We start from the raw sequence: 26,458 nt of genomic DNA on the forward strand, positions 1-26,458 counted from the left end.
GGATAGGGGCGCTACGGCGGCTGCCGCAGCGGGGAAGCCAGGCGCGGCAGCACCGGGGCTGAGGGGGCAGATAGGGCCGTTTGAGAAACCCAAGCGGCAGGATCCTGGCGGAACCGGGGCCTGACCTGGGCCACTCTCCTCGCCGCGCGCTCCTTCCCCACGCCCCCTCTTGGGGCTGGAGCGGCTCCGCCCCCTGAGCTGAGGCTGGTCTCTCTTCAGGCTCTGACCCTTGACCTCTGGGGGCTCCTGCTTCTTTTAGCGCAATGGCTACGGGCGCCGATGTGCGAGATATTCTAGAACTCGGGGGTCCAGAGGGAGATGCAGCGTCCGGGACCATCAGCAAGAAGGACATTATCAACCCGGACAAGGTAGCAGGGACGACTGAGCGTTGGGTAGCTGAGTGAGGTGGCGGGAGGGGTCACAGGGAAGAGATTGGGGAGATGAGGGGAGCCTTCTAGAGACATGGGCGGTGATAGGCGTGACATAACGGCACAGAGGATGTGTTCCCCTCAGGAGGTGGGACACCCGGGGGAAATGGTGTGACACTTCTATGAGAGGACCAAGAGATGTGACACTTTGAGGATATTGGGGAGGGGCACCAAGAAGGTTGACATTCTGAGAGATGATCGAAAAGTATCTTCTACTCTAAAGCCAGGGCTCTGTCAAGACGAGGTGAGGGTTGGAAGTGAATGGCCTATTCAGACTGGGGGTGTCCCTGAATGGGTTTCTGTGCCTTCTGTGTGTCATGTCACGACGTGTCAGTATATATGTGTGTCATCTTTACCTGTAGATGCTGGTTTGTTTAGGGGTTTGCTGGGCTAATGGATTTTCAGGGAAGGGAATTGAGGCTGTGGTACCTATCTTGTGGTTTCCCTCTTCAGAAAAAGTCCAAGAAGTCGTCTGAGACACTGACCTTCAAAAGACCAGAGGGCATGCACCGGGAGGTCTATGCACTGCTCTACTCTGACAAGAAGCAAGTATTAGAACCCGAATACTCCTAGGCCCCTCATCATCATCATCTGCATGTTCCTAACTCAGCTTTCTCTGCCAACCCCCCTTGCCCCCACCTCCCCTCAGCAGCCAGCCAGGACTCCTCCTTGCTTAGTAGGAAGGATGCAGGAAGAATTCAGATCTCCTGCTCCAGGATGTGACTCCCTTGCACGAGGATAGATCAGGTCCCTGGGCCAAAGACTCTACACTCTAACCTCCCTAAACTCCACTGCCAGGGATGCACCCCCACTGCTACCCAGTGACACTGGGCAAGGCTACCGTACAGTGAAGGCCAAGTTGGGCTCCAAGAAGGTGCGGCCCTGGAAGTGGATGCCCTTTACCAACCCGGCCCGCAAGGATGGAGCTATGTTCTTCCACTGGCGACGGGCAGCTGAGGAAGGCAAGGACTATCCCTTCGCCAGGTTCAATAAGGTGAGCCACCACTCTAAACCATTTCTGTGAACTCATCTCCTAGGGTTGGTGCCAGAGGCACATTCAGGCATGTGTCAACCATGGTTACTGATTCAGGCCTTATGGCAAATATCTGGAGTATGGGACTCTGTCTTTCCTGCCCATGAGACCCTGTCTTTTCCTGGACCTATTTTGGGGCTTGGTGGCTTTTTCTGGCCCTTCAGTTGTTACCGTTTCTTAGAACTGTGTTCTGGATGATTTTCTCCCTGTGTACTTTCTCTCTAGTGGTCTCATCTACCCTTGGTAGGCCAGTGACTTATCTCCAGTCTGGAGCATCAGTGCCCACATACCCAGTTGATTACTTAAATGTCTCTCCCTGAAGGCCTCACAGGTATTTTAGATCAAGTAGTACTCTGAGCAGAACTTATAATCTGCTCTCTGTTTGCCAGCCCCCAAGCCTCCTCCCCATATTAGATACCCAGACCAGAAACTTGGGAATCATCCATGACTTAGCCTTCTCTGTTAGCTTTCATGTTATTTCATTCAACAGTCGGCCAAAGAAGTTAGAGGGAAGATAGATAATAAAACTTTAAGCAAATAAAATAAATTTGGTTCTTGCAGATAAAAGCCATCACTAAAATGAAACCAGGACATAAATGGGATATGAAATGAGGTAGCGTGAACTTGCAGTTATAGGGAGGCAACTTTAGATAAGGTGGTGAGTTAGGGCCTCTCTGAGAAGGTATCATTTGAACTAGACTTCAGTGATATATATAACATTGCTGATTGTGTTTCCATAACAAACTACATCTGCCTCTGTTCTTCATTCCCTATGCCAGGACCCTGGTCCACGCTGAGTTACTTCTATTCTAGATTATTGAGGCTCACATAGAGAGCAAAGCCTTTCCTAGACTTACCTGGTCAGTGAGAGGCAGAGCTAGGCTGGGTGAGGATTTCCTACGCTCTTTTTAAGCCACTATACAATACGGCCTTACGGTTTTGCAGCCTGAAGCAGCCTGCACTTTAAGCCTGAAAGTGCTAGGTACTTGAACCCAGGACTTTTAAGTTCCAGCTTCCCCTCAGTTCCGTATGTCTAACTGTACCTGCACATCTCCCCCTGATGGCTCACAGACTTCTCTGACCCAGGAGTGACCCATCATTTTGCACACCTGGTTTTCCTCTATCTCACTATCCTCACCCTCAGGTCTAGTGGAGGGAGAGGCTGGAGATGGAAGATTGAGAAGGGATAACCAAGAGGCAAGGAGGTGTCTGAGGTGATGGGAGGGAAGGTTGGATAAGACAGTTTGAGGTAAAGACAAAAAGAATACCCATTTTGCATTTAGTAAACACTATTCACTGCCAATTCAAGCTCTCGGCACTGAGGACACAAATATGAAATTCTTCATATTGGGTGAGGGAGGCACAGACAGTTAGTTTGTTGGTATACATGGCATACTGGAAGGACTTGAAAGTCATAGAAGCTTCCTGGAGAAGTTAGAGCATGGGTCTAGAAGGATGTCATCAGGTGATAATAGGAAAGGACCTTCAGGCAGATGGGACTGTGTGAGCAAAGGATTAAAATGAAAATGCCAGTCACGTGTGGGATGCTGTGGCAAAACCAGGCCGAGGAGTTTTGAGTTTTGCCTTTATGTCTCTGGTAGCCACTCAGGATCAGATCCTAGTTTACACAGATTGACTGCAGGTGGAGAATGAAGTTGGAGTGAAGTGTGTTAATGACCTTCCCTTCAGTACTGCTTGTACTGTAGTCCTGTCCTCACTCAGTGACTGTCACACCCAAACCAGAAACACTAGTCACCTGTGATAGTACCTGCCTCCCCCCCACCTTGCCGAATCTTACGGTTTTTAATCTAAAGCCTTTCAGTCCTGCCTTTTCCCCCACTTTCTACTGGTATGGCTTTAATTCAGGCGTCTTCACTTCTCACCTGGATTCTGAAACCTGCCAGCTGGTCTCCAGGGCCCTGTCTCGCCACTTCTGCCCTCCCTGCTGCCAGGGTGGTCTTTGTGAAAGAGAAACATGACCCTTCTCTATTTTCTTTACAACCATGTTGGCTTCCATCCCCCTGAGGATGAATTCTAGACTCCTTAGCAGGGCACACAGGCTGTGCAGCAGCCACCTCTCCTGACATGCTGGCCTCTTTGGTGCCTCTCCCTGCCTTGTCCTTGTTTCCATGTCCCTAACCGCTCCAAGCTGCACGTGCCGGGCTCTCTCTAGTCACTGTGTGTTGTCTCCTCTGGGTAGAATGTTCTCTCAGCACTGAGCTGGGCCGCCTTTACCTCTTCCCTGACCAGCCCTTGCTCCCAGCCTGGACCTGGTGTCACTGTTACCTTTGTCATCAGACGCATACAGTGTACTAGACTGTTCCTCTTTCAGCTGGATTGCGCTTGAGAAGGTAGGGCCCCACCTGTCTAATTTGGCACTGTGCCTAATGGGCCATGATAAATACTTTTTGAATGAATCAATAAAAGACCGCCGGCCTCATTTGACTGTAAGTTCCTTGAGAGCAGGACTGGTACACAGTTCTCGAGTATTTTTTTTTTTTAAAGATTTATTTATTTATTTATTTATACAAGCACTGGGTACAGTCAGAAGTGCAGGAGGGTGAGAGAATTCACCAGAGCCAGAGGGGAGAGCAGAGCAGGCAGAGTGACGAAGTACACTGCTGAGGGGAGCAGCGGGCGGCCGGAGAGGTCTGCGCGCCATGTGGGACACTCACCCGGTGGCCGGGGATCGAACCGGCGCTGCAGAGGCTGCGGGCAGCTTCGCAACCCAGTGCTCAATCGCTACGCCACCAGGGAGGCCCAAGTATTATTATTATTTTTTTTTAATTGGCATTGAATTGCCAGGAGGGATACTTAATTAACAAAGCTGGGAAACCAGGGAGACTTCTCAGAGGTGACGATTTCTGAATAGTCAAAAGGATGAAATGTCCTCGAAGTGTAAGGGATGAGGATATAGGAAGGTATTTCAGGCAAGAACTCAAGGCTGATGAGAGCCTGGCGTGTTCCAGGAACTGCTGGTCATTTGGCTATAAGTTGCAGTCTGTGGGGGACAATGACTGCAGAGAGAGGACAGGTCATTCACCCATGTGGTCACTGATTGAGTCAGTAAATACTCATTGATACCTATAGTGTGCCCCTGACCCTGTGCTTAACCCTGAAGAAGGAAATGAACTGACAGTACTTGCTCTGGAGAGTATGTGAAATATCTAGAAGGTACTTTTACCTTAGGCTAGTAGGGAGCCTTTGCAGGGTTTATTTTTTTATTTTAAGATTTATTTTTAATTTTTTTTAAAAGATTTTATTTATTTTTACATAGAAGAACTGGGATACAGGCCAGATGTACAGGGGTTAGAGGATTCACCAGCGACAGAGTGGGGAGCAAAACAGGCAGATCTACTGAAATATACTGCTGAGGGGAGCAGTGGGCGAGACAGGAGAGGTCTGCTGTGCCATGTGGGTAGCTCCCTGGCTGGGGATGGAACTCGTGCTGCAGTGGCTGCAGATAGCTTCATAGTGCTGAGACTTAACCCTTTGCACCACCGGGGGTTTAGAACACCCTAAAGATTTAGTCATAGAAGAGCTGGGATATAGGCCAGAGGTGAGGTGGTTGAGAGGATTCACCAGAGACAAAATGGGGAACAGAACAGATAGATTTTATTGAAACACACTGCTATGCTAAGGGGAGCAACAGGTAAGTCAGGAGAGGTCTGCTGTGCTGTTTGTGGGTCAGCTCCCTGGCTGGGGATCGAACTCAGGCTGTAGTGATGATAGTGCTAAGACTTAACCCCTAAGCCACAAGGGACTTTGAGGGGTTTAGTAAGGGATGACTGGGCAACATGATTAAATATATATTCCAGAACTGTGCTTTTAAAATTATCTCTGGTGAAGGATGTTTTTCTTTTTTAATTTCTAATCTATCAGACTGATACAGATAGAAAAATGACAAGAAAACTACAAATTCATGTTTTTCCGTATTTCAGCAGTTTATCATTATAAAATTGTTTTAAAGGTTTTTAAATGCCAACTCTCAACTTCCATACTTACCACAGACCAGTGACAATGGTTTGCAAACAGCACTGTTATCTGGGCTGTCCTTTAAGTGTCACTGTTCACAGAGATCAAGGCTGCAGATGGAGAATTGCCTGGAGGATTGAGTGGAGGCAAAGAGACCCCTGGGGGGCCATTTCTCTGATCCAGGCAGTGGCAGGATGGTCTGGACTGGGATGTGGCAGTGTACGAGTCAAGAGTAAAAGCTAGCGTTAAAGTCTTTGGCTTGGGCAGCTGGGTTGGGTGATGGTGATATTGACTGAGGTTTGGACTGTGGAGATACAAGTTGGAGGGAGAGTGATGATTTCAGTATCATACACATTAAATTTGAGGTATATGTGGAACCTCCAGGAGGAGACGTCTTAACAGGCAACTGGAAATAAGGATCTTGAGAGCAGGTTGGAGCCAGTGTGGTCTTTGGTGAAGGGATACTTCCTTGGTCCAGCCTAGCATACTCATTCCAGGGGTCTCTGACTGACCCAGCTGGTGATGGCAGTGTTTGTCCCTGAGGGAGGCTTGGGGATGGGGCCTGGGAGGAGGGACTCAGGGGCATGGGCAGGTATATTGAGACTAGAAATCAAGCCTCTTTTTTGTAGAGATGTGTGACCATTCACCTCCAGAGGGCTGTAAGTCTCACTGTCACCACTGGGTGGCAGGAGTGCTGCAGACAAATGTTCTATGGACTTGAAGATCCTGGGCCTTTTTTCAGGTGTTAAGCCATCTGTGCTACTCCAGGTTGATCTCGAACTGCAGGGAAGCACTTATCTATGGGCCCCTTACCTTCACCATAGGGGCAGAAGCAGGTGTCCTATTACTGAGGTTCTGGAGCTGAAAGCATGGTGAAGATGGTTCTGGAGCAAATCCAGAGGCAGGCTGCATTCTTTGAGTCTCCAGGGCCTCTGACCCAGCAGACAGATTCTGTCCAGCCCAGGGATTGGCAATAAACAGGAGGGGCTATGGACACAGAAGGGCTTGAGCCCACTGGGCATGACAAGGGCATGCCCTCTCTGTCCCTCTGTGCCAGTAGACTGTGCAGGTGCCCGTGTATTCAGAGCAGGAATACCAGCTCTATCTTCATGATGATGCTTGGACTAAGGCAGAAACTGACCACCTCTTTGACCTCAGCCGCCGCTTTGACCTACGTTTTGTAGTTATTCATGACCGGTATGACCACCACCAGTTTAAGGTAAGCTGATGTCCTGCATTTGCATGTGGGTTCAACCCCCCAGGCCTGGCAGGCCCACTGCTTTCATTCCACACCTTCCATCTGCTTTTGTCTGTCCCCAGAGGCGTTCTGTGGAGGACTTAAAGGAGCGGTACTACCATATCTGTGCCAAGCTTGCCAATGTGCGGGCTGTGCCAGGCACGGACCTCAAGATACCAGTGTTTGATGCAGGCCATGAGCGACGGCGGAAGGAACAGCTGGAGCGTCTTTATAACCGTACCCCAGAGCAGGTCAGCCCTGAGCCCCACAGACTTTCCTCTGTGCCCTGAGACGCCCTGCCCATTGTCTTCATTTCCTCATGTGACTCACCTCTGTATCATCCTACTGGTACCCACAACCCCTCCCAGTCCTTCCTATCTTTCACTGGCTACCCTCCCTATCCACTTTAGCCCATAATCTCCCTCAGAATCCTCCTTGTTTGCCTCACAGACAGCTCAACACCTTGCTCCCCCATGTGCCCTCACACAGTTCTCAGTCTGTTGATTCCCCAGGTAGCGGAGGAGGAGTATCTGCTGCAGGAGCTGCGAAAGATCGAGGCCCGAAAGAAGGAACGGGAGAAGCGCAGCCAGGACCTACAGAAGCTGATAACAGCTGCAGACACCACTGCAGAGCAGAGGCGCACAGAACGCAAGGCCCCCAAGAAGAAGCTACCCCAGAAAAAGGAGGCTGAGAAGCCGGTGTGGCGGCTAAGTCAGCCCAGCTGAGGGTGGAAGGGCTGTCTGGCAAAGGGGATCCCTAGTAGAGGGTTTTGAGAGCAAACAGAGCTGGCAGGGGACTGACATTAACACTGGGCCTTTTCCCTATGACACTTTGGTCTCAGCAACTCTTCCTTTCCAGGCTGTTCCTGAGACTGCAGGCATCAAGTTTCCAGATTTCAAGTCTGCAGGTGTCACGCTGCGGAGCCAACGGGTATGTGAGTCACCTTCTTCAGTGCATTTGGGCCCTAGGCTCTGTGGCCTGAATGCTGCAGACTGGGGCTGTAGCAGTGACAAGGCTGTGCCATGTGCTATGGCCGGAGGTGGCCTCCCTTGGATCTAAGGGAGATGTGGCCAGGCTGAGGCCACAAAATTCATTGTGTTACTGGCTGCTGCCTTTTCTGGCCCAGAGCTGCCTCTAGGGGCTAACTTCCACTTCCCCATGGCCTTTAGTTGCCTTGTTGGGAGAGGGCTTAATTGCCTGGGTCATTACAGATGAAGCTGCCAAGCTCTGTGGGACAGAAGAAGATCAAGGCCCTGGAACAGATGCTGCTGGAGCTTGGTGTGGGTGAGTATGGGATGTACCCCCTCGAGGCCATGGATAAAGGCTGGGCAGGGCGAGGGCACTTTCTGTCACTGGCCTTCCACCACACCTAGTTCTGCCCCTGTGCCTCCCACCTACCCACCTGCAGAGCTGAGCCCAACACCCACGGAGGAGCTGGTGCACATGTTCAATGAGCTTCGGAGTGACCTGGTGCTGCTCTACGAGCTCAAGCAGGCCTGTGCTAATTGCGAGTATGAGCTGCAGATGTTGCGGCACCGTCACGAAGCACTGGCCCGGGCCGGGGTGCTGGGCGGCCCTGCCACACCAGCATCGGGCCTGGCCCCGGCCTCTGCTGAGCCAGTGATACCTGAACCGGGTCTTGGCCCTGACCCCACCAAGGACACCATCATTGATGTGGTGGGCGCACCGCTCACACCCAATTCGGTAAGAGCCTGGGCAGGCTGGGAGAGCAAGGGCTGACCCTGCATGTGAAGGCGTGTGGGCCCGCGCCCCCTAGTGCTTGCGGCAGGAAATGTCACGAGGGCTCTGTGACTGAGGGTAGGAGTGGGTGGCCAGTGGGCATCACTTTCCCTAAGAATGTGAAACACACCAAGCCTGAGTCAGGCCTCGGGGGCCACTGACCTCAACACCTTCTGTCTCTCCTCAGAGAAAGCGACGGGAATCGGCCTCCAGTTCCTCTTCTGTGAAGAAAGCCAAGAAGCCATGAGAAGCCGCGTGGGGTATGGGTGATGCTGCTGTGTAAATAGAGCTGCTGAGTTGGATCGGGCTGCTATCTTTTCCTTCTCTGATGCACCTGGCTGGGAGAGTGGCCAGGAGGGGGTCTCCATACCTGCTCCCTGGGGCCGGCATCGGGGCCTGCCTGCATTGAGGCCCTTACTGGCCCTCCAACAACTAACCTTTGCCAGTTTAGCCCAAACACCTGTACCTGGGAACCCCCGTGGCTCTACATTCAGTGTTTTCACACAGCAGTGGCCTCAGAAACCAGCAGCTTTGAACATAGCATCGTGCTCAGACAGTTGCTGGGGCCCTGGGCATACACAGCGAGCCTCTCAGGTGCTCCAGTGACCGCCAGCCACACTAGTGGCCTCATGTAGAGAGCAGCCTGGAGCATGCTCTAGCCCCCAAGTTCTGACAGTGTCAGGCACAGCGCCCGGCTGGTCCACACACACCCAGGGCCTCATTTCCCCGTCTTTATTCAGTGGCACGTTCACAGTGGGGATGGGGGCAGACGTGAGGTGGGGCCTGATCTGTCCTGGAGCCCTGGGGGCACCACACACCATGCACTACGGATGGGAGGGGCACAGGGGGGCTCGGTGGCCCCGGCAGAAGCCTGTGTACCAGGGAGGAGGCGGTGATGCCTGAGCCCCCTGAGCCCAGGCCCACAGTGGGAGGGGCTGATACTGAAGTCGAGGGGTGGGTGGGGGCACAAAGTGTCTGCTCCAGAGGGGCCAAGTGGCCGAGCCCTCACCCAGGGCACAAGCCTAGGCTGGGGGACATTCTGGACGTAGAGCTGTGCCACTCTCCCTTTTCCCCTCTGACGAGGGAGAGGAGGGTCCCGGGCTGGACCACGTAGCTACCCTGTTCTGCCCCATCCTGTCCTCGACCAGTCAGAAGGGTTTTGATGTCTGCTTGAAGATGAAGCCTCGATACGCGAGGGTCTTCATGATGTTGGCAATGTTCTTGCAGTCATCTAAAAAGAGGAAGAGAAGACATTTAGGCGGGTCCCAGCCGCTTCCCTTCTGTGCTGTACACGCTCTTACACAGGTGGCAGGTGAAGCGGGGCCAGATTGAGGAGGCACAAGCTCTGGACAAGGGAACCCATCCCCTGGTGGCGGCAGCTCCAGCTTTAGGTTGGGTTAGGTGATGCTGGGCCGGCAGGAAGCCTGGTCTCTGCTTCTCAGTCCCATAATTCATGCTGGAAATTGGCCGGTGTGTCCCGCCCCAGCCCCAGTGGTGATGTATGGGCGCCGTCGCAGTAAGAAAAAGGCAGAGTAAATGTGTAATTTCTCCCTTGACGGCCCCTGGCCGCTGGGCGATCCTTCTTGTTGCCGCCGCGTGGGGACGGCCTGTCCGCCACACTCCGTCTTCCCGCCACCCGCCTTGATGTCTCCATTTCATTACTGTGCTGCCATTCATCACACCCACGGCCAGGGTGACTTTGCCGGCACTTGCATGTGTGTGGCTGTGGCCTAGGCCATAATCATTGGTCACCGGGCACAAGCCTTGGCACTTCTGGGCCAGGGCCCTTGGGAAACACCTGCCCTGGGGCCCAGGCTTGTGTTTTCTGGAAGCAGTCTGCCTGTGCCTCTACAGCCCACACCAATGGAAGTGGTCCAGGCTTGCGCTGCCCTAATGACATGCCCAGTAGCCTCCTACCGGACATGCCTGTGTACCTCAGCCCGAGTACTGCCTCTCCTACTCCAGCAGGCTCCAAGCTCATTAAATATCTGTGCCTGCCAGATCCTGTCTGGTATCCCAGTATTGATCCCTGTGAGAAACCATGCTCAGAACTGTCCTAGACCCCTGGCACCACAGGAGCAGACACTCAGGCCTCAGTACCAAGTATGCTGGCCAGGCCTTGTTCCACCACCACCAGCAGGAGGTGCAGCGGCCGAGCTTTTCCCACTGTAAGAAGTCCAGGTCGGAAATGCCCAGGTGCCTGCGTTTTTCTGTTCTGCTGAGAACAGACACTAGCTCCCATCCCTTCACTTGCCTCTCTCCCCACCCCTCTCCACCTCCCATAGATGCTTCTGGCCTGTAACCACAGCCTCATTTGCACCAGTCCTCATGGGTTCAGTGCTGTGCAACTGCAGTATCGTGCACTGACAACATAATCAGGGTGTGTGTGGGGGGCAGGGGGGTAAGGTCACTTTGGGGCCAGAAGGCCTCTGAACCCGTCAAGGAACAACCCTTGCAACAGCCCTCCAACCCAACCCTTGCCAGAACCTGTGACCAGAAATGGGGATCCACCAGAGCTAGAAAGGGCTATGGAGCCAGAGGAGTTTCTGGTTAGCCCAGGGCTAGTAGCAGCCAGACACCAGCTCTGCAGACGCTGCTTAGGGCAGACAAGTCACCAGGGACCAAACATGAATATAACCACAGTGGATGTGGGCATGCAGAGGTGAGCCAGGACCCAGACCCAGGGACACCTTGTTCCTCCAGAGACTCAGGAAGCCACGAGGGCTGGTCTGAGGCAGAACAGTGGGAAGACGGATGGGTGGGTAGTGGCGACCATGGCAACTCCAGACGTGACCCATCCCCGTGCTTTATGGGCCGGACACGCGCCCCGCTCAGCTGAGGCCCTGTCATTTGTCTCCCTTAGTGTGTGCCTGTGCTGTGGGGGCAGAGGTGGAGGGGGCTGTGGCAGGAGGAGCTAGGCAGTTGACAGGAAGGGGATGGGGCAGGAAGAGCTGGGCAGGAGGGTTGGGATGCAGATGGGACAGGAAGGACTCTGAGAGGAGGGAGGGTTTATGAAAGGGCCCAGGAGCTGTGATGTGCTTTCCAAGACACTACAATAGGGTAATTTTCTTTCCAAGTAAGTCTGGCCTTGTCAGGGTACCTCCAATCCTTCCTGTCTCCTGTACTCTGGGGACCATGGCTGCTGTGCATATTAAGAATAAGTCCCCTCGTTATCTGCAATTACCCAGCGGCCACACACCTCATTTCTTCCAGCAGAAAAGAAAATTAGTTTTCTATTGACTTCATCGGGCTCCTCCCTCATTGCTGGACAAATCGCTCAATCTGCCTCCCCTGGCCCAAGTGAATGTGCCCAGTGCCCCTGCCCCCAGCCCACCCCACCCCTAGCCATCAGTGGGCAAGCATTGACCTGCCACCTTGCCTGGCTCTGAGTTGGGAGAAGGTCCATGTGCCCCGTCCTACACACTGGATGGCTTCATCCACACCCTGAGCTCCAGCTACCTCTAGAGATCACCCTCTTCAGCCTGGACCTGTCTCCCCAGCTCCAGACCACATATCCAAAAGCCCCTGAAACATCTTTTTCTCTGTGTGTGTGTGCGTGTGTGTGTGCACATACGCATGTGCAAGTATGCATTAACTTAAAACTTCCAAGAACACCAATTTTCTCCCACAAGCTTCTTCACTCCCGTGTTCATCCCAGTGAATGGCACCCCAAAATGCCCAAACAAGAAACCTGAGTCAGACTTTACACTTTGTCCTCTACCTTACACTCCAAATTAATCAAACACAAACTGCAGAGTTTATCTTCCTATCCTGTCTCATCATTCACTTCCCTTCATTCCAGTCGCCCACTACTCCAGACTCCCATCATCGCTTGCATGACCCACACTTTCTTTTCCTTCTAATCCATTTTGTACCCAAAGGGATCTTTCTTACACACACCTGATCATGTCCTTTCTGCTTTAAATCCCTTCACTGGCTCCCGCTGCCCTGTCTTCATATGGCGAAAGGCCCCGTACAAAGAGAGGTCTCTGACCTCACCTCTGCCACTCTCTATGCCCAGCCCCCAAACTGCACTCTCAAGGACACATGCACTGTTTTCTGAAAACAGCAAAGTAGACTTTGGAGTGCGACCTGTTTCTAGTCTAAACTTCACCCACTGACCGTGTGACCTGTAGCAAGGGCTTCGTTTCTCTGAACATGGGTTCCTCACCAGGGGTGATAACGGGTACCACCTCAGTGTGACGGTGCCAACTGCGTAAGGTGATGCACCCACATGTCTCTGCACATTGGTTCAAAGATTGGTTGGCCCAGTGGTGAGAAAGTATATACTGTGTAGTCCATGCCACAAGTGAAGAGGGGCCAGCGCAGCTGATGAAGCCAGTAGTCAGTCACTGACTACTGACCCTATTTACTGCGGATTCTGGTGTCTAATCTGTTGTAATGGTTCACTACAACAAACAGAGACCCAGTTTGGGGAAGACCTAGCAGGTCAATGGTATGGGGACAGCGGTATCTAACCCAGACTTTCTCTAGCCCTTGAAGCCTTCATAAGAGATGAGGATAACTGCTGGTCTAAAAAGTCAATGGCACAGTTAGAAAATGAAGAAGTTGGGCAGAAGCACAGAAACAGATTTGGGGCTTTTAAGAGGCCTAAGATTAGAAAGAGCCAGCAGCAGGATGAGCCTGGTGACAGCATGGCCTCTCAGAGTCTTCTGCTTGAAGCCCGAGGCAACCTGGGTCAGCAGCCCCACCCTCTGGGGCTGTTGAACTAATTGAGGCCAGCCTGAGGCTGTTATGGGGTGGGGGTGGGGTGAGGTGGGGGGTGTGTGCACATAGAATTGTGCCCATAATGGAGGCCACCAAGAGTAGGTCTTCCTCACTTCCAAATTCTAGAAGGCTAACCTGTTTTTATGTTCCTGCAGGGTCATCAACTTGATGGCTGCCTTTTGCTTTGGGACATTAATAGTCTTAATGTTGGAAATATTTTTATACTGCCAAGACATTAATGGGAGGGGTGTGGTTGCCCAAATCCCTCAGATAAGGGAGTAGGCACCCAATAAGGAAGGATAAGCTTATTGGCTGGACCCAAAGGTAGTCAAGTATCTGCTTGGCAAAGTTGTTGCTAGTGGAAGGGGGAACTCAGATTGCTTAGGACACAGTGAGACCACTTGAGGCTGACATGCTCCAGTCAGCTCACTTGTCTGGGAATTCCAGTAGAGGACAAGAAGCAAGGCCCAGGCCATGGGCATCCTCAGGAGGGAAGACACTTAGGATACTTCTGGAAAGCCATTCATCCATGCACTGAAAGCACACCCATACCTGTGTGCTAAGTGCACACGAGCCATGCTGGGCCAGAGGGCTGGGCCACAGACTTTAGTTCCCTGTCCTCAAGGAGCTCAGAGCCAGGCCTGTAAGTGGTATAGTGTGAGCAGGGCCCTGAGAAAAGCAGGGCACAGAAAAGGCATCTCATCTAGTGTCTGGGCCAGGAAACGACTCCTGGGAAAAGTTAAGAGCATGTGAGAGCAGGATAGTCAGAAAGGTAGTGTTAAGGTGGGGAAATATTCTTAGCGTAGTAAACAGCACAGGCACATTTCTGGAGCATCCAAAAAAATGAAAAAAAAAAAAAAAAAAGGAAGACAATTAAGTGAAGCAGGTGGTAGGGGTGAAGAATAACAGATTGAGGGGTCGCAAGAGAGGAAGCTCTGAGGGCAGCAGTGACCGACCATGGGAAGTCCTGAAGATCCGCAAATGCTAAGCTCAGGAGCTCACAACTTCTTTATTCTGGGAATGATGAGTACACACTAACATGTTTAAGCAGGGGCATGACAGCACCAGATCTGAGCTTCAGAATTCTCATTGAGGACTGGAAGGGCTAACTCTGAAGGCAGAGGCACCAATGAACAGATAGTACTGGGTGGATTAGGATAGGAATGATCGTTCCGTGCTAGGTGAGGACAAAGGTGGAAATATATTGTTCATATGGAGAAGTGGATGGAGGAAGAGATTTTTAGGAAATATGAGGAAGCCTTAATGAGTTTAGGCTCTTAGTGGTACTCACAGAGATAAGGCAAACCAGAGAAGGTGCAGGTTTGGGGCCACGATGAACTAGCTTACTCTGTGGCTCCTATGGGGCACATCAAGCAAATCAGGCATTTCCTTCATGGCTTCTAGGCTTTATGTCTTGCTTAAGAAGGTCTTTCCTATCCCAGCATTGTTAGAAAACTATCGTATTTTCTTCTAACACTTTCAATTTTTTAAAATCTGCCTGGAATTTATTTTTGTATATAAGACCTAATTTTATTCTTTCCCTAGTGGGTAGCAAGTTGTCCTATCACCATTGATTGAAGTTTCCACTCTTTCCCCACCCTTTTGAAATGATATTTCTATCATATACACAATTCCCATACCTGGGTCTGTCAGAGCCAGGAAAGAGAATGAACAAGAAAATGATCAAAAAGGCAAACTGAACTGGGGGGACATCAGGGGCAGCAGGGTGACAAGCTGCTGACCTCACGGGGCTACGAGGCAGGGTGTCCTAGAGGGAAGATTCGGATACAACCTGAGGCCTCCTGCAGAAAAAGCATTGCTTAGTTACACACCTTATTATCGCTCTCCAGGAGCTGGTGAGGAATGGGGACAGAGCTCATAGATCAGGGACTAGCAAAGATGGGGTGGGCAGCACAGCACAAGGAGCAGGAACCAGATAGGGATGAGAGAGCAAGAGCCCTGGGTGTGTGACATTCTTAGAACCTCGTTTTCCCGTCTATAGAGGAGGTGGCTTGAGAGCAAAGGGCCTGCGCATCAATCCTGGGCTGGCTTGACGTAGGACCTCGAGGTTAAATATACCCCAGACTCACATAGGATATCCTTATGCCAAGAGCTTATTTGCTATTTACTTGAACTATGAATTTGACTGGTGTCCTTTATTTTTACTTGCTAAATTTGGCAAATGAAAGTGCTGGGGGCCAGTACTTTAAGGTATAACTGGCAGAGTTCAGGGTACAACAGCAGGTGGCGCTCAGGAGGAAGTCAGGGGGCCAAGGCAGTGCAGCTAGGAATGAACCAGCAGAGGAGCCCCGCGTTTCCCTAGATTCTGGGTTCAAGTCCAAACTCTACCAATGAATAACTGTGTGAACTTAAGCAAGTTGCTGTTTTATTGAACCTCTTTGTTTTTTTCTTCTCTAAAATGGGGATAATAATAACTGCTTCCCTCAAAGGGTTGTTAAAAATGAAATGCACTTTTATTTGTGAAGAGCTTAAAACAGTGTCTGGGTTAGTTATTATTATTGTTTCAATCATATCCAATCACAGTATTGTTTTACTCCTGTTCTTTGTCTAGACAGCCCACAAATCCCCTGGGCCCCCTCAGACAGGGCCACCTTGGCCACCTGACACCCTTCTGAGACACCGACTCCCTCTCCTGCAGACAAGACTCCCACAGTTCCCGTACCCTGCCCCCAAGACAGGGCCCTTATAGCTTCAACTCCAAAGTGACCCCTTCTTTCAGTCCCTCCCCTCCACCCCCTCCACTCCACCGAGGTGCCTGGAGGTGCCACAGGGCTGATGGTGAAGGATGACGGTGGTTCCACAATAAGGGGAAAAGGCAATTTCATCTTGATTAGCAGGCGATTTCTCTCTCCGTAATAAGCGCGCTCCAAATAATTAGCGTGTTTTACGTAATAATGAAATTACAGAAATGCAGTCCACTTATTCAAACAACTCACCATTACCATATTTTTAAATATTAGACTTAATTAGAGTTTATCACTTCAGAGAAGTATGCGGACCGAAGATGTTTTTAAAAAAATCCTCATAAAGTGTTTATTAAGCGCTGGTAAAGCTGGGATAATGATGTGTTTGGAAATTAAGGCAATCAAACACTTACCGCCGCTCCTGGAGGCCGGGCATGGAAATGAGGCCATTACACGCCCATTACCCGCCAGCTCACAGCCACTTGGGGGGCGGGGGAGGATGCGCCTGGCCGAAAGGGCACGATGCCCGGGAATGCCTGTGCCAACACCCTGCAACAACCTAACCAGCACGCAGAGCATCAAACTCCTTGTGTCACATCACATGCGGCCACCAGGAGCCCGGCTTAGACGTGGCAGGGCAAATGTCTGGGTGGGTCCCAGATACCAATGAAGTCACCCAAGACCAACCCTGAGCCAGACTCCAGGCTTGGCAGGACATGTCAAGGCCATCCAAACCCCAGTGCCGAGTGGGGACAGCAGCTAGGTCGGGCAGCCAGAGAGGTCAGAGAGGTGGTGGAGGTTGAGGACACCACAGACCCAGAGTAGGTGGCCACTACCAGTTCTGGGCCACAGAAGGAAGGGGCAGCAAGAGTGGTGACAGTTGAAGTGGAGCCAAAGAGCAGGGGAGATGGGCCAGGTGAGGAGCACACCTGGGGCCAGACCTGGATCGGGGAAAGCCAACAAGCAGGGTGGTAGGAGAGGGGCTGGTGGCTCCAGGCCCCATTTATCCCGGTGAATAACAAATTCCAGAATTTATAGTGCTGGGTTTTTGTTCTGTGGCCATTTATATCTGCGAGGGGAGGAAATGAAGAGGCAGCGCGGACGCCACATCTTTCTGTGTTATTGCTTGTCTGCCATTTGCAAATCATTATTAATTGTGGGCCCTGGTGGCGGGCCGGGCGGGGGCCGGGCTGGGTACATCCACATAGCTCTTCATCAAGGACCCCAGCCGCTGCCCCAGAGAGCCAATTACCCCGCCCTGATTGGGATCAGATAAAGAGGGAATTTTTACAAATTAGGGAATAAATAGAATTTCCACACAGGGCGCGGGCAGGACCTGAGAGGCTGTAATGAAAAACCATCCGTCACCATCAGCGCGGCCTGGGCACGCAGCTCCGGCACTCCCTCCCCTTGTGGGCCCACCCTAATGCTCAGGGGCCTGGGTGTACAGGTCTGAGGTCACCCCTATCCCTCCAAGGCCCCCAAATAGGGAAGGAGTTCCTCAGAGGGGTGTGTGCACCCTTTGGGCTGAAGACACCTAGGCTGCAGTTCTGACACTGGCCTTAGTGCCACCTCTCCCCTTCCCTGTCTGCCTCTCCCTCAGGGTCTTGACAAGGAGGAGACTGAGGCAGTCTTGAGAAAGGCCAGGGTTGGGGGCCATGGGGCAAAGACCACATCCACGCCCCAACAGCTGTGGCAGCCCGTGGACCACTCACTCTGGGCTCCCATTAGCGCTCCTCCCCTTGGATCATTAAATATGTATATCTTATTACACGCCTTGTTAGAGTATCGAGCTCTATTGACTGATGATAAATCCTGAGCCTCGTCCTGGCCATAAATTTATCTGGAGATGATGAAGACTCAATAATCTAGTCAGGCAGATAATATCATCGGGCCTTAAAAAAGATCATTACATTATATGTCAGAATTAAAAGTGAAATACGCCGTAGTAACAGGGCGGCTGCTCTGGCCATTACAGTGGGTGCCCGCCCTCCCCCACGCGTCCCAGCCAGGCCTATCCAGGTAGAGGGGCCAGGAAGCCTCACCCTGTTCCTGGCTCTGGAATGCCACAGCAAGCAGGGCTAGAGGACAGGCCCAGGGGAGGGGACTGAGCCAGGGAGGGGTGAGGGAAGGGGGTGGCTACTGAGAAGAGCTGAGTGTATCTGCTATACACCTCTGCCCCAAACAAGCTTCCACCTTACCCTGTCCCTAGAGGTAAGTGACCCCCTGCCTTTAGGGATCACTAAGTGGCTCCAATATGAAGGACCTCCCAGATGGCCTGACCAACCAGGACAGATTCTTCTCAAACTGGGGAAGCCTAACAGAGGTTAGGCTACTTGCCTGTGCTGCCCCGGGCACCTGAGTCATGGCCCAGATCCATGTGCCTGCAGCCTATCTGGTGCCTTTCAAGGCAGTGCCATCAACCCAGGCCATGGCCACCCCTTCTTGAGACCTGCTGTCACAGCCTCTGCATCCTGTCTTTTTGAGAAACTTACTGCCAGTTTCTTCATTCTTTGACTCAGCACTAATGACCACCTCTATTGTATCTTATTTCCAGTCATACCCTCCACCTTTTTAACATCCTCCACTACTCTTTCTCTGAAATATTAAATTCAAATAGCCTTAGCTGCTGACAATAATATAGGTTTTCTTTCATCTCACTGGGACCTTGAAACCATTCAAACCTCGACCCTCTTCATATATATCACTGCTCCTGTCTTCACTTTCTTCCCAGTCCACTTGCACTTGCTTATCCAAGCTGGCATAGCCTGTCCTCCTTCATGTCACCAGAGTGAATCCTCTGTGGCTGGAACCACTTGTAGGGAGCTTATCTATCCCCCTTGCCTGTCATTGGATTAGGGTGGCCTTATTTCCTGGATACTGAGATATGAGGGCAAGTTTGCTGAAAGACCTTCAAGGAAAAGTTCTCTTTAAGAAGAGAAGCATGTGAGGAAAAAAACAGTGCTTTACATTCTGCTGGATGTTTTCATGTCTGCACATAATGGATGGGATTCTAGAGGCCATCTTGAGGGCGGGTTAGCCTGAGAAGAACACGCTGAAAATAAAAGAGAAAAATGGAAGACACCTGGGCCCTTGCTGATATTGTTGAGATGCTGAATTAACCAACTCCAGGAACCCTGAATTAATCTCCTTATTACTTAAGGTATTTTAAGTTGGGTTTTCTCCTTTTTATAGCTTAAAGTTGACACTGAATGGAAAGGCAGGACAGGGAATGACATAACAAACGGTCCCTATCATGTAAACTTGGCTCAGTGGGGAGGTTGGGCAAAGGGCAATGAAGACACTGCTAGTTCAGGATAGAAAGCTGGTAATTCTTGTTATGTTCTCTTGAAACATTTGATCAAATTGTTTCCAAATGTATGTCAGGCCACAGACTATGTCACTAAAAAGGCTAACCGTCAAGTTTAGGTGCAAGCTCAGGACAAAACAGAGAAGAAATACAGCTTTACCAAGAAAGGGTTTTTTTGGGGTTTGATTTTTAATTGTGGTTTGCACTCTAAGTTAACACAAAGTCTTTAGAGACTTCTTTCTGCCCTGCCCTCCTCAGCATGCTGCTTTCAATTTCCAGGTTATCTCATGGTTCGAAATGGCTGCTGGAGCGCCTATCATCACATCTATGTTTTAGGAAAGGAAGAAGGAAAAAGCAAGAATAATGCATTTTCCATAGAAGTCATTTTCCTTTAATTATTATTCCTGGAGGATCCACACAACATTTTTCATTTCTCTCATTGCCCAGAACTCAGGCAATCATATTTAGCCATATGAGAAACTTGAAAAAAGTAGCCTTAATTGAGTTAGACACTGCAGTCCTAATCGCACAGGGTCCTATTTAGTGAGAAAGGACAATCGATAGGGAGTATGCACCTAGCAGCTTCTGCCCTAGCAAAGCAACCTAACTGGTACTTCTCACTGTGAGCTTGGATTACATGGACTCTCCTTTCACTCCATTATTGTCCATATTCTCAACTTTCTTGCTCTTTTTCCTTTCATCACCCTTGCTTGGAAAAACCTAAATTCTGCCTTCTTTCTGCCTGCCTCTAGGTTGAATGTGAATAGAGAATATTGTAACCATGTAGATTCGTGGCACTTTTAAAATTATAGTCCTCCAGATCTCAATTGGGTGAACAAATCTACCCAGCACTACCTTTCTCCCTTTCCCCCTCATGACAATTTCGAGTTTCCTCTACTTTCCACAAATCTCAAATCCCCTACACCATCGTCACCCAACCTCCTCACCCATACCATCTTGTCTCCTACTTCACAGGAGACCCAGAAACCATTCTCCTGTCTCTGTACCTCTCCTCTCAGCCTGTTACAAGAGGGGAGCCGTCCTGATGTCACCATCCCTCCACCAAACTTGGGTTCTGGAGTTCAACCCTATGGTCTTTTCAGGTTTACATCGTAAGTATCTCCCCCTCCCCCCATGTAACTTCATTTTTTCCTTCTGCACTGTTTCCTTCACCTAAGGATGTAATGTGTTAAATCTCTCCTTTAAAATCAAACTCCCTTTAACTCCTTTTCCATTTGGCTAGTACCCAGTCTCTTCTCCCTGAACAAACTTCAGAGTTAACACTCCTGGTCTCGTTTTTCCATCTCCTACCCTGCAATATGACACCTGCACTACCAGGGACCATGGGGGAGATGTCCAATGGAGTTTTCTGGTGCAGATCCACCCAGTGGCATAACCCATTCCTTGAAACGCTCTTCCTTTGGCTTCAGGGACACCTCTTTCCCTGCAGCCTTCCTTCACCCCACTCCCCACACCTTTTCTGGCTGCACCAGGTCATGGTAATGCTCAGAGCTGTCACTACCCTCTTCCCTCCTCACTCTCTTCTCCCTCCCTGGGCAACATTATCCCCATAGTCACTATAGTCATCGCCTACTTCCCTACATCACCATATTCCCACGCCCACCACCCAGATCCAGGGTACCACCATCCCTTGTCATCAAGAGGACACAGTGCCTCACTAATATCCTTTACCTGAGCCACAAATCTGGTGCTGCCACTCCCTTTAAGGACTCCAGGAACTGAAAAGGGACGTGAGTAGAAATGCTGATGAAATTCAAATAAAGGCTTGGTTTATGGTACCAATGGCAGTTTCCCAGTGCTGACAACTGTACGGTGCATATGTAAGATGCTAACATTAGGGGAAGCTGGGTGAGAGATGTATAGAAATGTTGCTGCAAATGTAAAATCAGTTGGGAGTAAAAAGTTGGAGTTGATAATTAAAACAAGTAACCACCAGCTCCAACAGGCCCTCATTGCTCCCAGGGTAGTGTCCAAACTTCTCTATAAAGTTCTGGGGATGTGCCTAGATTTCCTTCCTTGCCCACTTCACTCCTGGACCATGGAGTCTGGACACTTTCACCTCTGTGCTTCTTACAAGCTCTTCCTTTTGCCTGGAAAACTCCTGAGTTCTCCACTGGAGGTCCCCCTTCTTCCCAGACTTGCTACGGTTTCCTGGGGTGCCTTACCTAAGCACATGTTTGTGTCAGGAACCCCTTCTTTATATTCTTATGGTACCCAATGTTCGCCATTGTTACTGTCTCTGTCACCTCTCCCCCCCGCCCCGACACACACACACACTCACACACACTCTCTCTCTCTCTCACACACACACACACACACTAGACCGCAAACCTTTGAAACACTCACGTTACCTACACAGAAGTCCTCAGTAAATACGCATTAAGTGGAAGAAAGGAGGCAGAGGAAGTTAGAGGGAAGGGGGATAGGACACGAAGATCGCAGGTAAACCTCCAGCCTGGACTTTTACCACCAAAGCCTAGACACGCCCAGGTCCTGGAAATCCATCCTACTTCTTGCCCCCAATTTCCAAAGTGCCCCTTCCCTATCCCCATGCTTTCCTAGTGTCTTGTTTTCGCTAAGACTTGCCAGGTCAGGAGACTGGCTGGTACCTGAGCGCTCAGCAGTCTGGCCAGCCTGTCCTGTAAACCAAGGCAGTTGGGGCAGTCGTGGTATTGAGACACCCCCAGTCCTAGCCAATGATGCCCTGGAGAAGGGACTGGCTAAGCTGAGGGACTCTAGAGGGAGGCTGCCCTCCCTAAGCCCAGTCCCACCTGGTAAATATTTCATCCTCAAGCTGCTCAGCTAATCCCTATTAATTTCAATACCGCCGCTGCCTTGCCTGGCTCAGCTCCCAATGCATTATTTATCCCCTTTGTTTGTTTGTCGCTAACAGGTGGGCCCCAGCGGAGGCGCTGACTGGGGACAAGACCACTCCATCACAGTGTGGCTGTGAATTAATCATGAGGACTAATGGGAACCACCTCAGCTCCAGGCACTTCCCTAGCTACCTCCCCCTGCCCTGGCACCCAGGGGTGGGTCAGGGCCATCTCAACTCAATTTAACTCAATTCAAAACAACACATTTTATTTACTATCTGCCTACATGAGTCAGACACTATGTTATGCTTTGGGGAAGACAAGCTGAACAAAACAGACCTAAGTTCCTGCCCTCAGGGAACTTACACTCTAGTGGGGCAGAGAAGCACTGAACAACTTATTTCTTAATTAGGACCATGACAGGATGTACATAGGAGCAGTGCAGGGTGCCATGTCGGGGCCCAGGGGAGGGACGTGACTAAGTCTAGGAGTCAGGGAAGGTGAGTTGAGGAAGCCAACTGAGCTGTGCTCTGAAGGATGAGCAGGAGTTAAGTAGGCCAAAGAGTGGGTATGGGGGCTCCCTAGGAAAATGAAGCCATATGGGAAGGCCCCTGAGGTGAGAGAAGGCATGGCAGGTCCCGGGAAATGAGGGAGGGCTTTGTGCTAGAGTGCAGGGAGCATGAAGAGAGTGAGGCCCTGGGGATGCTCTGCTCTCCCTAAGTGAACAGCATTTGTCTCAGGAGATTACTGTGGAGTCATCCTGAATACCTGACACAAACACATGCATGCCATCTCTGTGGATTTGAGCACTGTCTGATTTCTTGACCTTGTGTTTATGGATCCCAAGAGGCGGCTAAGATCATTAACCTTCAACTACACAGACTGGGGAACTCAGGTGAGCATTTAGTCTGGGGGCCTGGGAGAGGCATGTGTGGGCCTCTCAGCACTCTGAGGCTTAGGTGTACCCATGCAAGCTAGGGCTTTGCAGGGACCAAGGCGAGTGCTGGGGACACTGACCTACCTTCAATCACAGTGATCACGTTACCACCCATGGAGGAACTCCAGGCCTGGACTAAACACCCAGAAGACCTTAGCAAACATCTTTGGAGTGAATGATCAAGTAAAAGTGAAGGCCTACCATCTCCACAAATACCTCCCATCCACTAACTCCCCTCAAAACTTTCTCAGAGAGGCCTCCCCTGGTGGTGCAGGCAGTTGATCACAGGGCTGTGAGGATGTCCACAGCCTCTGCAGCACGGGTTCCATCGCAGCCGGCCAGCGAGACCTCTCCTGTCTCGCCTGCTGCTCCCCTCAGCAGTGTATTTTGGTCAATCTGCCTGTTCTGTTCTCCGTTCTGTCTCTGGTGAATTCTCTCACCCTCCTGAACACCTGGCCTGCACCCCGGTTCTTGCATGCATGAAAAAATAAATCTTTTTAAAAAATTGCTTTAAAAAAAAAAAACTTTCTCTGAGATTTAAGTAGACACTCAACGTGTCCTTGGGGCTGTACAGTACTTTCAAATGCATGATCTTTTCCATCCTCCTAGTAAGCTTGAGAGGCAAGGAACATATTCAAGCCCATTTTAAAGAGAAAGAAACAGAGGCTTAAGTTGGTGCATAACTTACCCAAAACCACTCTGCCTGGACGTGTGATGAGCCATAACTAGAATGAGGTCAGCAGGACCCCAGGCTCCAGCACATCCACAGATTGGCCACCTCTGTGGGCCCGCCCCAGGGATCACCTTCAGTGGCTCCACCAGGGACCATCATTCCCCAGAACAGTGTTAAAAGGCACCTGGTTTATGAACCAAGTCCAGCTCTGCCAGGGCACAGGCCTCCCTGTGCACATGGTCAGGGTTTGTAATTCTATTCAAAGTGGCCACTTTGAAAATCCATATGTCTCCAGGCTCCCCGTACATCATAGTGTCAAGTCCTGGAGCAGAGGCATCCATCAGCTGCTCCCAACGCCATGGTCTGTGTGCCCACAAGCTGGATCCCACCCATGTGCTTGTCCTTGGCTCCCAGCTCCTCTGGCAGCACCTACCACAAGGCCCTGAGCAGAGCCTCACTTGAGGCCTGTGGACCCAGTCGTCTTATTCCTGCCTTGAAACTTAACCGCTTGTCAGGCCCCACCCCCTCTCCAATGCTGCCTCCGTCCTACAGGGTCTCTGCTCTCTTAGAGCTAGGCAGCCAGCACGGAGGCAGCCTCGATAACTCGCTAACGTGCTGCCCATGCTGTTCTTAAAAATTTATGACTGTGCAACATGAAAAATCCGGCTGAGGAGCCGTCATTAGCGGCGCTGCCTCCCTCCCCCACCAGAGCCACCCTCGTAAATTGAGATTTATGGCTGCGGCAGGCGGGGCGGGGGCGTGTGCAGGCGGTGAGGATGTTGTAGGGGAGACAGGGAGAGAAGGATGAGGCAGCAGTGGGGCCAGGGGCTCCCCCCTGTGGCAGCTCCAGTTTATCACAGCCTGCAGAGATACCTACGGAAGGGAAGGTGTGGCCTGGGGTGTCAGAGCTGCCAGGGGCGCAGCATTCCTGAGCGGCTGGACTGGAAGGGAAGGGGCCGATCCTAAGCCCACCATGGCTCTTTCAGGGTAAGAACCCGCTCCTGAGGTCAGGTTTCAAGGAAAGTCTTCTTAGTAGGACTGCTCTGGGAGGGGGGAAAGGTTGGACCTAGAGAGGATGCATCATCCTGGCTGGGGTCACAAGGCAGGTCAGCTTCTCCAGCTGGAAGCACCTAGGTTGGACAGTGATTGGGGCATCCCAGCCAAAGAACTGGAGGGGAGGTAGGGAGGGGGAAGGAAGTTTGCTTTGGAACCTCCCCTCCCCTCAGTTTTCTGTTAGGGAGGGGCCAGTGGAGAGGCTATTAAAGCTGAGATTGCAAGTACTGGGCCTGGCCCATAGCCCCTCATCGAGGCCAGGCTGGGCCTGAGGAGAAGAGGTGATCCCACAAGCCTGCCCGCCCCCTCTGAGGGCCCTCCCTATTTCCTCCCTTCTGCCTCCTCCGCTGCTCACTTAGCCCTGTCAGCCAGGCCATTATGAAATTGGGGTTTCATTTACAGACTAATTAAACATTACAGCTTGTTCACAATTACAACGCGGGGATGAGGGAGTAACTAATTACGGAAGAAATGAGCTAACATTTATCTCTGCTCCCACCCTCCCTCTCCCCACAGCCCCCCCCAATCTGGCTTCTTCCCACTCTGGTCAGTACCAGCTCTCTAGGTTTACTTCTCAGGATGGGGAACTGGAAGGGTCTGATGCCCACCGGCCCTGGACACAAGATCTGAGGCTGTTCAGCTACCCTGGGGGAGGGGCTTAGCTCCCAGGGCCCTGCAGCAGGAGTGGGCTTTTGTGCAAGACCTGTGGGTGGGACTAAAGATGGACCCTGTGATGGTATGTGTGGCTTTGACATCTGGGGCAGGAGGGAGGGGGACAATGATTTGGTGTGTAGGGTGACGGTACTGAGGGGCTGTGCAGCTCTATGTATTTTTATCCTGTGGATCGAGGTTTCGGTGTGACTGCTGCAGACGACTATTTGTGCACCAGGGAATGAGCTTGAATGAATCACACCCTCACCCCCCAGCCCCAGGACAGAACAGAAAAGAACTAAATGGCTGCAGGAGGTGATGGTCAAAGCAGGCCTGGGGTGTGGCCCTGGCAGCCCTAGCCCAAATCCCCACTGTGTAGCCCCACTTACTCACCCTCAGAAGCAAGAGAGAGGCAGCAGAGTTACCCTGCCCTGGGGCTCACCTCATCCCTGCCCTCTGGCTGGCCAGATGCTCCCCCTGGGGCCCAAGGAGTCTCCTTGGGGGCCTGGGGTGCCCCCTGTGGGCAGGAGTCCTGGGGTCTGGCTGGTCTGCCACAGAGTTTAATAATAGTAACTGTGAGTATAAGCGTTTCCATCCTTCCTGCCTTTGGGCAGAAGAAGAAAGGAAAGAGGAGGGAGAGGAGGGAGTGGAGCGAGCGGGCTGAAGGGAGGCTTTGAGGCCTCAGAACTCACATCAAACGGCCGGATCTGGGCCTAATTGTCTGACCCCTGCCCCTGCCTTCAATCAGCTCTGTAGCTCCCCGCCCGCCCCTCGCCTAACTAGCAGCCATGTTCTCCTCATTAGGACAAGCTCCCCCTGCACATGTGTCCCCGGACATGTCCCCAGCACTCCCAGCTCCCAACCCTGCCTGGTGGGAGGGTAGAGTGGGGACCTAGTTTTGGAGGGGCCCCTGGGACAGCTAGACCCTCAGCTACCATGGCTGGCTGGCTGGAGCCGCACCAGCTCCTCTCCTGGAGCTGCAGGGACCTGGATGCCACATGTGATGACACATCCTGGGCTGGCTCAGCTGTGGTTGTGTTCTGTCCTCTGTGTGTCCTTTTCGCTACAGCCCAATTGTCTCAGACACGTGGCTCTTGAGGGTGGCTGTTATTTGAATCCTGTCCCCTTCGGGCTGGTTGAGCCCCACAGGG

General features: G+C 51.5%; 2 protein-coding genes across 7 annotated transcripts in view; one reads left to right on the forward strand and one right to left on the reverse strand.

Moving 5' to 3' along the window:
• Nucleotides 1-263: 263 nt before the first annotated feature.
• DMAP1 (DNA methyltransferase 1 associated protein 1) lies at nt 264-8,674 on the forward strand (the record flags this gene model as incomplete). The annotated part of the gene is made up of 10 exons (XM_084243448.1): nt 264-368; nt 882-973; nt 1,227-1,422; nt 6,497-6,655; nt 6,757-6,924; nt 7,186-7,371; nt 7,532-7,603; nt 7,885-7,957; nt 8,082-8,377; nt 8,601-8,674. 10 exons carry the CDS (start codon nt 264-266, stop codon nt 8,658-8,660), a joined length of 1,407 nt encoding a protein of 468 aa, XP_084099574.1. The 3' UTR covers nt 8,661-8,674.
• Nucleotides 8,675-9,561: 887 nt separating this feature from the next.
• Nucleotides 9,562-26,458, reverse strand: part of ERI3 (ERI1 exoribonuclease family member 3) — a gene marked incomplete at both ends in the record, with an annotated part of 123,041 nt that continues 106,144 nt past the window's right edge. For all 6 annotated transcript variants that reach the window (XM_084242912.1, XM_084242911.1, XM_084242910.1 and 3 more), the window contains one exon: nt 9,562-9,644. In XM_084242912.1, coding sequence (XP_084099038.1) covers nt 9,562-9,644 — 83 coding nt within the window. The remainder of the gene's footprint in view (nt 9,645-26,458) is intronic.

The sequence above is a fragment of the Talpa europaea genome (assembly GCF_964194135.1).
Source record: "Talpa europaea genome assembly, chromosome: 9".
Classification (NCBI taxonomy): Eukaryota; Metazoa; Chordata; class Mammalia; order Eulipotyphla; family Talpidae; genus Talpa; species Talpa europaea.